Raw genomic sequence first — 15,363 nt, forward strand, 5'->3', positions numbered from 1 at the left:
GCCCTGTCAGTTTAGATGAAGGAGTCTCTTGGGATTAAGGACTCAAAATCAGCAGATCTATGTAACAGTCTCAAAAGTGCCTAAGGTGCCTAAGGGTACATCTCCACTGCAAAAACCCCTCCCATGGCAGGGAGTCCCAGAACCTGGGTCAATTGACTCAGGCTTGTGCTAGCGGGCTAAAAATAGCAGTGTAGACATCCCTGCTCCTGCGGGAGCCTGGGCTCTGAAACTGTCCTCCTCAAAGCCTGGGGCTCAGCCCGAGCGGGAACATCTAGACTGTTATTTTGAGCCTCATAACGTGAGCCCCATGAGCTTGAGCCAGTTGACATGGGCTCTAAGATGGGCTCCCATGGGTTCTTTGAGATGTATCCTAGGTCCCATTTTCAAAAATATAATGGGATTTATTTATGTAAGTCACTTCGGAGTTTTTGAAGATGTTTCTCCTATGCTTTACACCAGCCTCTGACCTCACTCTCCGTCTTGGGAAAGTCACCTCACTGCTTTTTGCCTCAGTTTCCCCTTTTTGTAAAAAATGAGGAAAATACGAACTAACCTCAGAGAGGTTTGAGGGGTGTAACACATCAGTGTTTGCAAAGGAGCTTGAGATCCTGAGAGGGCAGGTGCTATATAAGAGCAAAGCAGTCTTAAACAAGATCTCTGCTGAGGCAGCAAACTGCATCTGGTTCAGTGACGAAGTGAAGGCAGCAATTAGAAATAAAAACCAATATATAACATATGGGAGAAGGGGAAATAAATAGCAATCAATAGATATTAGAAATCAGGATTTGTAGAAAATTGATAAAGGAAGCTGAAGACATCAGGGAAAAATCCATGGCTGGCAGGGCTAAGGGTAATAAGTGAGAGGTTTTCTAATTGTGTTAGAAATGAAAGAAATCCCAGCACTGGTATAAGCCCTTTACACGATGGAGATGGTAACGCTGTTGATAGTGATGCAGAAAAGGATAAATATTTGTGTTCCGTATTTGGAAAGGAGCAGGATGATGTACTCAGTCACATGAAGATGATGAAGTACTTTCCAGTCTGTTAGTAACCAAAGAGGATATTAAACAACATCTCCTAGGGATAAACATTTTTAAATCAGCAGGCCTGGACCCAAGAACCCTGAAAGAGTTGACTGAGGAGATCTCTGATATTAGCCCTGGCACAGGCAATGGTGGTACAAGGCTCCCCCGCCTTAGCCCTGGCTGGAGGAACACCTCCGCAGGTGGGAGGGCCTTGCCAGCTTGCAGGTCCGTCAAGGTGGCCACAAGGTAGCTGCTTGTGCTAGTTTTGATTACAGGTCTCGGCCCAGCTCTTGGCCCAGCCCAGAGGATGAACAGGGGTCCAAGGAACAGGGGGACAGCAGCTCCCCCGCTAAGTGTGGAAGGAAATCGCCTGGGATCTGGCTTAGCGGAACTCAGCTCCTCTCAGGGCCGGTGCAAGGAAGTTTTGTGCCCTAGGTGAAACTTCCACCTTGCGCCATCCCCCCCCCAGCTAACCCCGCCCACCGCCCCCCCATGGCAGCTAACGCCACCCACCCACCCAAGGAGCTTCCCCCCCTCATGGCAGCTAACCCCACCTGCCGCGGCAGATAACCCATCCCCCCACCCGGAGAGCTCCCCTCTCAGCAGCTACCCCCCTTGAAAGCCCCCCCTCCACAGCAGCTAACCCCTCCCACTGCGGCAGCTAACCCCGCCCCCCTCCGCGGCAGCTAACCCCACCCCCCTCCGCGGCAGCTAACCCTGCCTGGGGAGCCCGCCCCAGCTCTCCTCCGCTGAGCACGCCGGCGCCGCTCTAATTCTCCTCCCCTCCCAGGCTTGCGCCGCCAATTGGAGGAGACTTAGAGCGGGGGCTGTGTGCTCAGCAGAGTGGAGGTGATCTGGGGCGGGGAGCGGTTCCCCTGTCCGCTCCCCTGTTACTGCGGGCAGCCCTCTTCACGCCCCCCCCCACCCCAGCTCACCTCCACTCCACCTCCTCGCCTGAGCGGGCTTTTAGACACCCCCAACCACTAGGCGCCCCAGGCGGCCGCCTAGTTTGCTTAAGTGGTTGCACCAGCCCTGGCTCCTCTCCTCACTGGGAACCAGCAGCAGGAGCAGCTGGGATGTTTCTGGGGCACTCGGCCGTCCCACCAACAGATGGAGCAGCAGCAGCAGCACCCGTCAGAGGGAAAAGAGTCCACCCATGTCTGACTCCTCCAACAGAAGATCTGTCCCCTGCCACCCAAACCAACCTGCCAGCTCCCCCTCCTCTGGACAAGAGGGGAAAAGGAGTCACTCCTCTTACCACCTCCATCCATCCTCCAGGCCCCCAAGGAAGGACAGCCAAATTCAGAAGCTTGCTGGGGCCCTGTGTGGTGACAGCCTGTCTAGGGGTGGGGGCCCGGAGCACTGCACATGTGCTCCTGGGACGCCCACAGGGCCAGCCTTCAGCTCACAATGCCACTTCGATGCATAACACCGAGACCTGTCATGGCAGCTTCCAAAAGAGGTGATCACACTCCTAGCTTAATCTACTTCTCCAGCGTGGCTACATACCTAATGGATCTAGGCTGGGACCATCAAACAGTGTGGCCAATCCCAAGCATGCAGAAATCATGAGTCAGGTGCCGAAAAATCGTGATAGTTATTATATTAATATTATATTTTCAATCAGTCTCTTCCATGGCACTTTTCATCAGGAGAGCTCAAAGCGCTTCACAATCTTTTATGTATTTATCTTCATGACACATCGGTGAGGTAGGGCAGTGCTATTATCCCCATTTTACAGATGGGAAACTGAGACACAGAGAGGCTAAGTAACTTCCCTAAGGTCACACAGGAAGTCTGTGGCAGAGTCTAAAAATTAAGTCCTTTTTATTTGTCTTCTGTTTTCTGAGCCTTTAAGTTACACTTGCTTCATGTTTTCAAGCTTTTCCCTGCAATTAGGAGGGCTAGAAACTTACATTTAAAAAAAACGAACACTGCAATTTGCATCTATTCTCTTGATTCCAGCAGCTGGAGCTCTAGAAAAACCACCAAATATTGCAAGATTTATAACAGAATTGCACAAGGTAGCAACCCTGATTCACATAGCAACTCCTAAGCAACCATCATGGGTGCTGGAACAATGTTTATAGTGGGGGTGCTGGGAGCCATTGAACCAAACTGTAAACCCCTTCAAGCCAGGGGTTGCTGCAGCACCCCCCCGCACCCGTAGTTCCAGTACCTATGGCAACCATCACATGGTAATAATTCCCTTAACATAATAAGAACTGGGTCAGACCAAAGGTCCATCTAGCCCAGTATCCTGTCTGCCGACAGTGCCCAATGCCAGGTGCCCCAGAGGGAATGAACAGAGCAGTTAATCATCAAGTGGTCCATCCCCTGTTGCCCATTCCCAGCTTCTGGCAAACAGAGGCCAGGGACACCATCCCTGCCCAGCCTGGCTAATAGCCATTGATGGACCTGTCCTCCATGAACTTATCTAGTTCGTTTTTGAACCCTGTTATAGTCTTGGCCTTCACAACATCCTCTGGCAAGGAGTTCCACAGGTTGACTGTGCGTTGTGTGAAGAAATACTGCCTTTTGTTTGTTTTAAACCTGCTGCCTATTAATTTCATTTGGTGACCCCTAGTTCTTGTGTTATGAGAAGGAGTAAATAACACTTCCTTATCTACTTTCTCCACACCAGTCATGATTTTATAGACCTCAATCATATCTCCCCTTAGCCGTCTCTTTTCTAAGCTGAAAAGTCCCAGTCTTATTAATCTGCCTTCATACGGAAGCCGTTCCATTTCCCTAATTATTTTTGTTGCCCTTCCATACTGGCCTAAGCTGGATTTTAACTGCTGACCAAGGGGTGAGAGACTGTTTAGCTCATTTTGGATCTACTGATCCCTCCTTCACATGTTGCTTTGTATTTTATTTGTTTCTGATTTTGATGCAGAACATTTGAGACAACATGGAAAAATGGAATAGACTGAACTATTGAAATACCATGGTCTGTACTATGCAGGAGATCAGGCTTAATGCTCATAATGAGCCCTTCTGATGTTAAAAATCTATGGGTATGTGTGCACTGCAGCTGGGACACGCTTCCCAGCATGGGTAAGCTTTAGCAGCCAGGGATAGCTCAGGTGGCAGTTTGGACTTGTCACCTGAGTACATACCCAGGGGGTCTGCATGGATTTATCTTGCGCTGCCCTGACTACTATTTTTAGCACACTAGCTCGAGCCGAGCTGCAGTGTAGATATACTCTACATAGATATGAAATAGCTGTTAGTCCATGTCTACAATTTCCTTGTCTCCTGAAGCACCAGGAATAGTTCAGACCATAAATCTCTCCCAGGCAGCCTGAATCATATCATTTGTATATAAATAATTGTAAAATCAAGTTAAACAAATACACACAGTCGATTGTCTTCTGCAGTAATGAAGGGAACTAACCAAAGGTGGAATTAACTGAACTCGATAACATCCAGATGATGATCAACTTGTGTTACACAGAGACACGGATAAAAGAGAGCTGCAAATATTGGAGAGACAAGGTGGGCGAGGTAGTGCCTTTTATTGAACCAACTTTTGTTGGTGGGAGAAATATCACCTCACCTACTTTGTCCCTCTACTATCCTGGGACCAACATGGCTACAACCACACTGCAAACATAGATACAAATATTCCCACTTGTGGAATGGTCCTTCAATTGGGCCTATACGAACTATTCTTGATTTGAGGCTGTGCAGCTAAAATGTGTGTCTCAAGGCTGCAATCCAGGAGGGCGCTGTTCCCGTTAGAAACGAGTGACACACAGGACTGCTGGCAAGAGACTGATTTTTATTTCCTAGTCCCAACCTAGTACAAAAGAGAATCCCCTGCCCCATGACAGTATTTGCTGCTTTCAGTGGTGCTGTTAATCTTCCTATTTTTTCCTTTTGAAACTCAAACGCAAATAAAACATACTATTGTCCCAAAACAACCACCGCCAGCGAATACAGCCAGCTAGTAAACTTACAGTCTAGATGGGGGTCAGACCAGACAAGCTATATCAGGCACTACTCACTGCCCAGATGGATGGTATTGAGTATGCTTAGCATGGCGTCCTCTGTACAGAATCCAGTCACACACAACAACTTCATCCCTTTAATCCCAACATTAAATGCTTGGAAGTTCCTGGCCTTTCACTAGCTGGCCATCCATCTAGAATCACTCTCTCGAGCTGCTGTCATCATTTGTCTTATTCTGCTGACAGTTTTATCTTCCAGAAGGAGGAAGCAGCTGAGACATATTTACTTCATACTCCTGCAGCTCCAGGCTTTCATAATTTATAGGCACTCCTGAAAGCATGTCCACTATGAGAAGCTCCTGGCGAGGCCTGTATTTTATATTTAACACGTCCGCTGGCAATTTCGTGATCATTTCCAGAAGCGAAGGCAGTGCTTTCCTCCACGGCTTCCTGGCCCTCAGCAGCTGCACTTTGGATGAGGGCCAATAAGGTGTTGTGGAAGCTGAAACAGAGACGACTGTGGTAATCGGGACTGGAGACTAGTGGCGCACAGACGAGAGTTTCAGATGATGGGATAGAACAGAAAGGTTTTTAAATGAAAGAAAAAGCAATATTTAGGCACGGTCTGGATGAGTGGAAAATATGAGGGGCCCAAAATCACCCAAAAATGTTTCTGCAAGATTTCACAGAGACGTTTTTCACCAGTTTTGCACAGCTCTACCAGACTGTGACGCTTTCTGTCAGATGAGCACCGACCTCCAGACTACATCAGAGAAATCATCTTTTCATAAAAGCAGCAAAGAGTCCTGTGGCACCTTATAGACTAAGACGTATTGGAGCATGAGCTTTCGTTATCTCTAGCCTGATTCTTGCTTGCATATTTATACCTGCCTCTGGAAATTTCCACTACATGCATCCGACGAAGTGGGTATTCACCCACGAAAGCTCATGCTCCAATACGTCGGTTAGTCTATAAGGTGCCACAGGACTCTTTGCTGCTTTTATAGATCCAGACTAACACGGCGACCCCTCTGATACAAATAATAATTATGAAAAGATGTCAAGTAAGGTGGTAGTACCCAGAGGCTGGAGGCCAGAGCAGGACCACACTATGCATGGGGCTATGCAAACACAGAGAGAGTCCATGCCCCAAAGAGCTTACAATCTAATTAGAAAGAAAACAGAAGTATAAAAAAAACAATAGGAGGGAAGATGGAGAAGTGGGGATGAGGGGAACAATAAGATCACATGGTCATGCACATTACATTCAACATGGGCAAACAGAGGACAGTACAAACTAGTAATATATATTCTTGGTGCTTCAAAAGAGCAAATTTTCCCTAGACTAAAGGAAATTGGTTGTGATGAGAAATTTGAAGAAAAATTGGGAGTTCTTTAAGAAGAGTTTATTAGGTGGCCAAAAAGCCACAATTCTACAATCAAGAAAGATGATGACTTTGGCTAAAAGGCCATCCTGGTTCAGGGGTGAATTGAAGGCATCAATTAGAAATAAAAAATAATATACACTATAATAAATGGGGGGAAAAGGGGACTGGATAGCAATCAATGCAAATTAGAAGTTATGAAGTGTAGAAAATTGATAAGGGAAGCTGGAAACATCCATAGCTGACATGAATCAGGACAATAAGAAGGAGTTTAAGTGTATTAAGAACAAAAGAAATCCAACAATAGTATAGGCCATTACTAGATAGAGATGGTAAAATGGGTAATAATAATGCAGAAAAGGCAGAAGCGTTCAATAAATATTTCTGTTTTGTATTTGGAAAGAAGCAGGATGATGTACTCATATGATATGAGGATGATGGAGTACTTTCCAATCCATTAGTAACCAAAGAGGATGTTAAACAATATCTCCTAGGGATAAACATTTTAAAACCAGCGGGCCTAAATAACTTGCACCCACGAGACCTAAGTCTGGTCCGCTGATGTTAATTTTTAATAAATCTTGAAATATCAGGAAAATTCCAGAAGTCTGGAGGAGTGGTGACGTTGTGCCAATATTCAAAAAAGGCAAGTGGGATGACCTGGGGCACTACAGGCCAGGTAGCCTAATGTCAATCCTGGAAAAAATAATGGAAAAGCTGATACAGGATTCAGTTGATAAAGAATTAAATGATAGGAATATAATTAATTCCAGTCAAGATGGGTTTATGGAAAATAGGTCTTGTTAAAAAACAGGATGTCATTTTTTGATGTGATTACATGTTTGGTTGACAAAGCTAATTCTAAATATAATAGACTTTTGTGAGGGGGTTGACATAGTGTCAAATGACGGTCTGATTACAAAATTAGCACTGTACGGTAGCACTAAAACACCAATTAAAAGGATTAAGAACTGGCAAGCTGACAGAGCTCACAAAGTAGTTGTCAATGGTGAATCATCATCACTGAAGGGGAGTGTTTCTAGTGGGGCTATCTAGGGATTGGCACTAGGCCCAGTGCTATTTAACGCATTCATCGGGGGTTCACAGGAAGGACAAGATCCCTCTATAATGATTCAAATACATCAAAGAAACAATAAGTGCTGTAAAAGATCCAGACTAACACGGCTACCCCTTTGACACTTGAATAAGTGCAGTGAGACTGTGGCCGCCTGGACCCTTTGAGGGAATGGAGGTGCAGCTCCTTCACCTTCTCCGGGGTGAAATGTGTGTCTGTAGTGGTTCTTCCCCTCCATTCTCTGCCAGGAGCTGTGAAGGGGTGATGGCTCTGGGGGTGGTGTCTCTGAGTCCCTGCGGAAGCAGTTTCCCCTCCGTGGGGGAAGCAAGGAGGGAGTTTGGGGCAGGACAACTGCATTGACTATGGTCTAGTCTACATTACCACGCAGTGATGCAGCGGCGCTGCTGCAGCACGTATGGCGAAGATGCACTGTGAAGGGAGAGCGCTCGCCTGGGAGAGTGTGTCTCCCACCGACATAGCAGGGTGTTGACAGTGTTTTAAGTCGATGTAACTTGCGTCGCTCGGGGAGGGGAGGAGTGGGGGGACTTTTCATATCCCCGAGCGATGTATGTTACATTGACTTCAGTGGTAGAGTAGACTAGCTCTATGTCTGGGCCTTTTGGTGGGTTCTCTGGTGTTTGGCGAGGGAGTCTTTCCGCCGGAAGCGTTTCCCGCACTCTGAGCAGGTGTAGGGCCGCTCGTCCGTGTGGATCCGGAGGTGGGACACCATCTGCTGCTTCTGCCGGAAGCATTTCTCGCACTCTGGGCAGGCATAGGGCCTCTCGCCCGTGTGGATTCTCCGGTGTCTCCTCATCTTCTGCTTCTCCCTGAAGCTGAGTGGGCACTCGGGGCAGCGGAAGGGCCTCTCGTCCGTGTGGATTCTCTGGTGCGTGGTCAGCTCCTGCCTGCGCCGGAAGCTCTTCCCGCAGAGAGGGCAGTTGTAGGGTCGCTCCCCAGTGTGGATCCGGCGGTGCGGAATCAGCTGCTGCCGCTGTCTGAAGCGCCTCCCGCAGTCGGCACACTGGTAGGGCCGCTCGCTGGTGGCGTGCTCTCGCCGGTGCGCTTGGAGGTCGTGCCTGTGAGCGAAGACGGCCTTGCACTTGGGGCAGGTGAAGACCCGCCCTTTGGCCTGGCTCCCCTCAGAGCCTCCCTCTCCCACATGGGTTTTCTGGTGGACCCTGAGCGCCTGCTTCCAGCGGAAGCTCTTGGCGCACTGCGTGCAGGGGTAGGGCCGCTCTCCTGTGTGGATCCGGCTGTGCGACACCAGCTGCTGCTTCTGCCGGAAGCTCTTGCCACAGGTGGTGCAGGGGTACGGTCGCTCCCCTCTGTGCATCTTCTTGTGGGTGCAGAGATTGGCGGTCTGGCTGAACCTCTTCCCACAGTAAAGGCAGAGGTAGGGCTTCTCCCCTGTGTGGATCCTCTGGTGCCGCTTGAGGTCCTGCCGTAGCCGGAAGCACCTCCCACACACCTGGCACTGGTGTGGATCCTTTATCTCGTGGACGCTGCGCTTGTGTCTGCTAAGGTCTCTCTCTCCTTCGAAGCTGAGTTCACATATGTGACACGTAGGTGGGCTCTGGCTCGTCTTCGGTGTCTCCTGCACAGGGAGCCTCGGAGGTTCCTGGCCACCCCTTTCACAGTCTCTTGGGGTATCTGGCTCATTCCTCGCTGAGATCCCCTGCAGCCTCAGCGACCTGCGCTGCCTTTGGCAAGTTTCTTCCTGCTCAGGACTCTGGAAAACTCCCTCTTCCGACCCACTCGGTAAAGTCCCCTGTGGCTCCAAGTTCTCAGGCCCTTCCTCCTGCTGCTGCTCCTCAGTTCTGCTCAGGCCTGCACCCTCTGGAGAAGAGAACCCAGACGTTACTTTGTGTTTTACTCCTACGCAGCATGGGGAGGGGTTTCTATGGCAGAATCATCTAATCCGCAATGACAGGGGATACCCCTAAAAATGGGACACTCCTACAAAGATCAGTTGTGAGCAGTTGCTTAACACAATTCATATTAATGACCAAGGGGAAAGACCTTGGGCCAAAATAGGGAGAGATATTAGATGCATTTAAGTCAGCAGGGCCTGATGAAATTCACCCTAGGGTAGAGGTGCCCAAACTGTGGGGTGCACCCCATTAGGGGGACAAGGAAGAAAATTCAGGGGGAAAAAAAATGGAGATATCCTATCTCCTAGAACTGGAAGGGACCTTGAAAAGTCATCAAGTCCAGCCCCCTGCCTTCACTAGCTGGACCAAGCACTGATTTTGCCCCAGATCCCTAAGTGGCCCCCTCAAGGATTGAACTCACAACCCTGGGTTTAGCAGGTCAATGCTCAAACCACTGAGCTCTCCCTCCCCCAAAGCAGGGGGGAGCAGCAGGGCCTGGGCCAGCCCTCACGGCGGGCAGGGAGGACGCACCACTCAGCCCCGCTCTGCTCCAGCCCCGCCCCCAGCTGCAGCCTTGGCTCCTGGCCCCACGCCCGGCCATGGCGCTGCACCCGGCCCTGGCCCCGCTCCTGGTCCCAGACCCACCCTCCACTGCAGCCCCAATCTCGGCCCCCTTACCCCTGTCCACATACCCCACCCCAAGAGCCGCAGCCCCGCTCCCGGCCCTGGCTCCAGGGGGGCGGACAGAGGCAAAGGGGGGTGCAACCCTGAAAAGCGTGGGGACCACTACCCTAGGGTACTTAAGGAACCAGTTGAAGCCCTCTCTGAAACATTATGGATTATCTTTGAGATCTCATGGAGGATGGTGAGGACCCAGAGGACTGGAGAACGGCAAACATCGTGCCTATTTTTTAAAAAGGGGGGAAAAGGAGGGCCTGGGGAACTATAGACCAGTCAGCCTAACTTCATTATCCAGAAAGACATGGAAAAAATTATTAAACAATCAGTTTGTTCAAACCTAGAGGATAACAATGTAAGTAACAGCCAGTATGGATTTGTCAAGAACAAATCGTGTCAAACTAATCTAATTTCCTTCTTTGGCAGGGGAGCTGGGCTAGTGGACAGGAGGGAAGCAGTACATGTGATATGCCTTGATGTTAGGAAGGCTTTTGACACAGTCCCACATGACATTCTCATACGCAAACGAGGGAAACGTTGTATAGATGAAATTACCATAAGGCGGGTGCACCACTGGTTGCTAAACTGAACTCAAAGAGTAGTTATCAATCATTCGCTGTCAAAGTGGGAGGATCTATGGAGTGGGGTCCGCAAGGGGCTGTTCTGGGTCTGTACTATTCAATAATTTTATTAAAAATTAATAGATAATAGAATAGTGAATATGCTTCTAAAATGTACAGATGAACTCAGGCTGGGAGGGGTTGCAAGCACTTTGGGGGACAGGATTAGAATTCAAAATGATGGTGATAAATTGAAGAACTGGTCTGAAGGCAGTGAGATGGCATTCAGTGAAGAGAAGTGCAAAGGACTACACTGAGGAAGGGAAGATCAAGTGCACCAATGCAAAATGGCAAATAATTGGCTAAGCAGCACTACTGAACAGGGTGGTGCGGTTATAGTGGATCACAAATTGAATATGATTCAGCAATATGACACAATTGCAAAAAAGGCTAATTTCCTTACGGGGTGTATTAGCAAGAGTGTCGTATGTAAGACACGGGAGCTAGTTGTTCCCTCTACTCAGCACGGATGAGGTCTCAGCTGGAGCACTGTGTCCAGTTCTGGGTGCCACACTCAAGGACAAAGTGGAGAGAGTCCAGAGCAGAGCAACAAAAATGATCAAAAATGTAGAAAACCTGGCCTGTGAGGAAAGGTTGAAAGAACCGGGCGTGTTTAATCTAGAGAAGAGCCGTCTGGGAGGCAGGGGGTGGGGGAAACTGATGACAGTCTTCAAATGTGTTAAGAGCTGTCAGAAAGAGAATGGCGACCAATTGTTCTCCATGTCCCCCAAGGGTAGGACCAGAAGTAATTAGCTTAGTTTCTACAAGGGAGATTTAGGTTGGCTGTGAGGGAAATGTTTCTAATTCTTAGGCCAGTTAAGCACTAGAACAGGTTACGAAGGGCGGTTGTGGAATCCCTGTCACTGCAGGTTTTTACGAACAGGTTGGACAAACCCCTGTCAGGTTTACCTGGTCCTGCCTTACCCCAGGGGGGTGGACTAGATCATCCCTCAAGGTCCCTTCCAGCCCTACGTTGCTATGATCCTCAGGCACTGACTGCTTTGGCTGGAGGCCCGCCCCAGGGTAATGCTTTGAGAGGTATGGGAAGGGCTGGAGAGCCTGGGAGTGGAGACAATAGGGGACATTCAATGGAGCTGCACCAGCAGGGACTTGGTTTAACCCTTGGGACAGAACATAAAAGGCTGCCATTTTTAGGACCCATGCAGGAGGTGATCATGCCAGTGATTGGGGAGGGGCGGGGGGGGGGTCTGACACTGCACTGGGAAGTAGGATTGGTTGGGATTCTGACCTGGAGCAAGATTTCTGCCCTACCCCCCTATTAATCCTGGGAGTGTGCTGCCTGCTGCCAGCTCCCCAGCTCAACCCTGGGCCCAAGAGTCAGCTGGTGGAGGGGGTGAGCTGGCCATGCATGTTTGTGGTTTGACACTTGCCAGAACAGCCCTGCTTACGAAAACCGCATGGGAGAGAGACAGTGGCACCTGCCCCAGCTCTGGGGTCTATCGTCAGAACTTGTGGATCTAAAGGCGGAGGAAGTTATAACTACTCACCAAGTGAGGTGCATTCCAGCCTCTCTCTCTCCTCCTGCTGATCCACGACCCACGGCTCTTCCCCTTGTTCGATCCGGGATAAAAGGTCAGGCTTGGTGTCTGCATGGCCTGTTTGTGGGGACGCAGATCAGAGGATGTAATAGTTTGGATTGCCACCATGGGATGCTTGTTACAAAGCCATGTGAATGGTTTGACACCAGTTCCCTCCCTTTGCTAAAGGCATCGTGTATTATGAATGGATTTAAAGCATAGAGATCAAGGTATTCCCCCTTCCACCATCCAGCTGCTCCTTAGAAATGGATGCACCCTTTGCAGTAAGATCCCAATTACGTCTCTCCCCTGCCCTTAAATCACTCTCAAAAATCAAACTTTCTGGTTACAGCCCAGGCCTCCACTGCAAGTTTGAGGCCAGTCCTCTGAACGACGGGCTTGCAAGAAGCTGTGGCTGCAACTAGCTTGGTGTATGTAGCTTGAAACCATTACACCTTTGTTTTCCTTTACATTTCTAAGACCTCTGCCTCTCTGCGGGGGAGGCAGCCATTTTGCTATCACAGTTCCTGCAGCTGGTTATAGAAGAGAACAGTTGCACACACTTTGCTCTTTCATGGAGACTTTTTCTTTTATTCTTTCTTGTTGCTGTTTTCCTTTAATCTAAAATACACATCATTTTGGATTAAAACAATACAGTTGCTTTTTGTGTGGACACATGACAGCTGGAACTAAAAAACAGGAACAAAGCTGTTCAGTTTTTTGTAAACCCTCCTTAATGATTTACTGCAACAGGCCCAGCGATTTAGGAAATGCATGACTGGAGGTGAGCTCCACCCTTAAAACACGTGGATGAATTTTGCAAAGCTCAGACAGTATAAAAAGAAAATGGACTTTTACCCAGGGAACTCAGATTGTCATAATGTTCCTTCATCACGTCCCGGTACAGCTCCTTCTGCCACTCTGCCAGCATCTCCCACTCCTCCCGGGAGAAATAGATGGCAATGTCCTCAAATGTCACCGGGACCTGGAATTGCAAGCGTTACTCAGCACCTTCTCTGCAGCCACCTCCTGACACCTGCACCCAAAGTCAGTGGCCACTTTATATAGTTTTGGCCTAAGTTATTTGATCAAAGTAATACACTGAGTCAGTACCAGAGCAGAAACAGCAGGTAGGTGTCCTGGCTCCCAGTCCACTGTTCTAACCATCACACTACGGCAGGTTGTTATTTTGAGAGCTTCCTTCAGAGCGAGCTTGAGGACGGAACATAGAATTAGTTTTGCTTTGTGTAGTGCAGGTTACTCTGCTAGATGTAATAAATAAGCACTATGCCGTTTTGCACTGTGGCAGGCTTGTCACGTTTCTTTATTAGCCACGGGCTTTGCACTAAATTGTTTTTACAATATGCTCACTGCTCCTCTTCTTCCAAGTGAGGCTGGAGCCATTACGCTGGGCACTATCCAGACACAGAGACAGTCCCTGCCCCAGGACAGGTAAAAGGAAATGTTCCAGGATTTGTAACCAAGAGGGGTTTAGAAGCGACAGCACTAGGCAGATTAAGGCCAGTGTTGAGGTTTCTAAAAGGAAAAGGGGCTGCACAAGCTGATGTTAACTGAAATGGTTTCATGACATTATTGCTTTGAATTGATACCTAAACTTTGCGGCACTGTGATACCGCATGAGACCTGCCCTGTGAAACTGACGAGCTCAAACGCCGGCTGGAGGGTGGTGTGGGACCATTCCAGTGACAGTCGCCCCCTCTCTGGAGGTCAGGGTGGGGAGCAGCCTGGGGCCCTGACACCCAAACGAACAGAAAGTTGGCAGATAACTTGTTATGTGCAAGCGAAGGGCCCGTTTTACTCCCACTGCTGTCAGTGGAGAATTTTGTTGTTCAGTAGGAGCCCAGACTGGGATGAAACAAACAAAGAACATTTATTTAACCCACCTCCCCACCCCCAGCCAACATCATCACTGCCAGGGGCTCTGCAGCGTGAACATGCCACACTCCAGGCCTTCTCCTTAGCACGCCAGGAACTGGCTGATGGGGGCCTGTCAGCTCCTGCCTGCCCCTCTCGGAGGGGTCCACTGGGCTGCTCCCCAGACAGCGCCTCGCTGCGCGGAGGAAAACGGGATCTGGAGGCAGGGCTGGAGGAGCCTCCGTGGGCCACATTCAGGCCAGCCTGGTGCAGGGCGAGGGACTGTTCCCAGCCGCCGCCCCCGAATCCGGCCTCGTGTCTCGGCACCGCAGCACATTCCCCCGCGCGGCCCGTCTCCTACCTGCCGCGTGGCCCCGGCCGGCCTCTCCCCTCCAGCCTCTCCTCCCTGCATGGCGCGCGGAGCCTCGCCGCTGCCCCAGCCGGGAAATCCCCCCGCGGTCCGGGGGCCCCGGCGGGCGGGCGCTTGCTGCGGCAGCCCGGGTCTCGGGCGTTGCTTCTGGAGCAGCCTGCGCCTGTAACCCGAGAAGGGAAGCGGAGCGAGCCAGGAAGCGATCGGGCTCCCAGAACTCCGCGGGGCAGAGCGGGGGCGGTTCAGAGATGTTCTTACCCGAGTGTCTGCAGCCCTGGCAGGGGGGCTGGTGTGTGGGCCAGCGGTTCTCAGCCGGGGGTGCAGGCAGGGGTGAGCTGGAGCCGGTTCGCACCGGTTCACGTGAACCCGTCGTTAAATTTAGAAGCGGTTTTAGAACCGCTTGTTAACTAGCTTCCCTGCGAGGGAAGCTTTGATGGGCTCTGCCTGGGAAGCCTGTAATTCCTCCTCCCGGCAGCCGGGGGGCGCTGCGCTGTGCTGCGAGAGCCATGTGAGCTGCCTCCTGGCCCTGTTGCTGCTCCTGCTGCCTGATGAGTCCCCGGCTGCGTCCTGCTGCTCCCAGCCCCCCACCCCGTGTGAGTGTCTGCGCCCCTCCCCCACCTTCCCTGCCCCCAGCCCCCCCAGCCACCCCCCTGCCCCCAGCCAGCCCCTGCCCCACCCCCAGGCAGCCACTGCCCCCAGCCACCCGCAGCCAGCCCCTGCCCCACCCCCTGCCCCCAGCCACCCCTAGCCAGCCCCTGCCCCACCCCCTGCCCCCAGCCACCCCTAGCCAGCCCCTGCCCCACCCCCTGCCCCCCCCTGCCAGCCCCTGCCCCCAGCCACCAGCCAGCCCCTGCCCGCAGCCGCCCCCAGCCAGCCCCTGCCCCCAGCCACCCCCAGCCAGCCCCTGCCCCCAGCCCCTGCCCCCAGCCAGCCCCTGCCCCCAGCCGCCCTCTGCCCCACCCCCTGCCCA

The 15,363-nt window shown here is 50.9% G+C and overlaps 1 protein-coding gene across 1 annotated transcript; it reads right to left on the minus strand.

The window, feature by feature from the left end:
• Positions 1-5,927: 5,927 nt before the first annotated feature.
• LOC123365380 (zinc finger protein OZF-like) lies at positions 5,928-14,553 on the minus strand. Its single transcript, XM_045008182.1, has 4 exons — positions 14,385-14,553; positions 13,007-13,133; positions 12,119-12,226; positions 5,928-9,277 (listed from the first exon to the last, which is right to left on the minus strand). Exons 1-4 carry the CDS (start codon positions 14,433-14,435, stop codon positions 8,046-8,048), a joined length of 1,518 nt encoding a protein of 505 aa, XP_044864117.1. The 5' UTR covers positions 14,436-14,553; the 3' UTR covers positions 5,928-8,045.
• Positions 14,554-15,363: the final 810 nt, after the last annotated feature.

Source organism: Mauremys mutica, chromosome 2, assembly GCF_020497125.1.
Source record: "Mauremys mutica isolate MM-2020 ecotype Southern chromosome 2, ASM2049712v1, whole genome shotgun sequence".
NCBI lineage: Eukaryota > Metazoa > Chordata > Testudines > Geoemydidae > Mauremys > Mauremys mutica.

What these genes read in the sequence shown, in the direction of transcription:
- LOC123365380 (XM_045008182.1), bottom strand. Translation starts at nt 14,435, where the DNA reads ATGCAGGGAGGAGAGGCTGGAGGGGAGAGGCCGGCCGGGGCCACGCGG. An exon ending in TGACAATCTGAGTTCCCTGG is followed by an intron (nt 12,227 to 13,006) that starts GTAAAAGTCCAT and finishes CCCCACAAACAG; the next exon opens with GCCATGCAGACACCAAGCCT. An exon ending in GCTGGAATGCACCTCACTTG is followed by an intron (nt 9,278 to 12,118) that starts GTGAGTAGTTAT and finishes TCTCTTCTCCAG; the next exon opens with AGGGTGCAGGCCTGAGCAGA.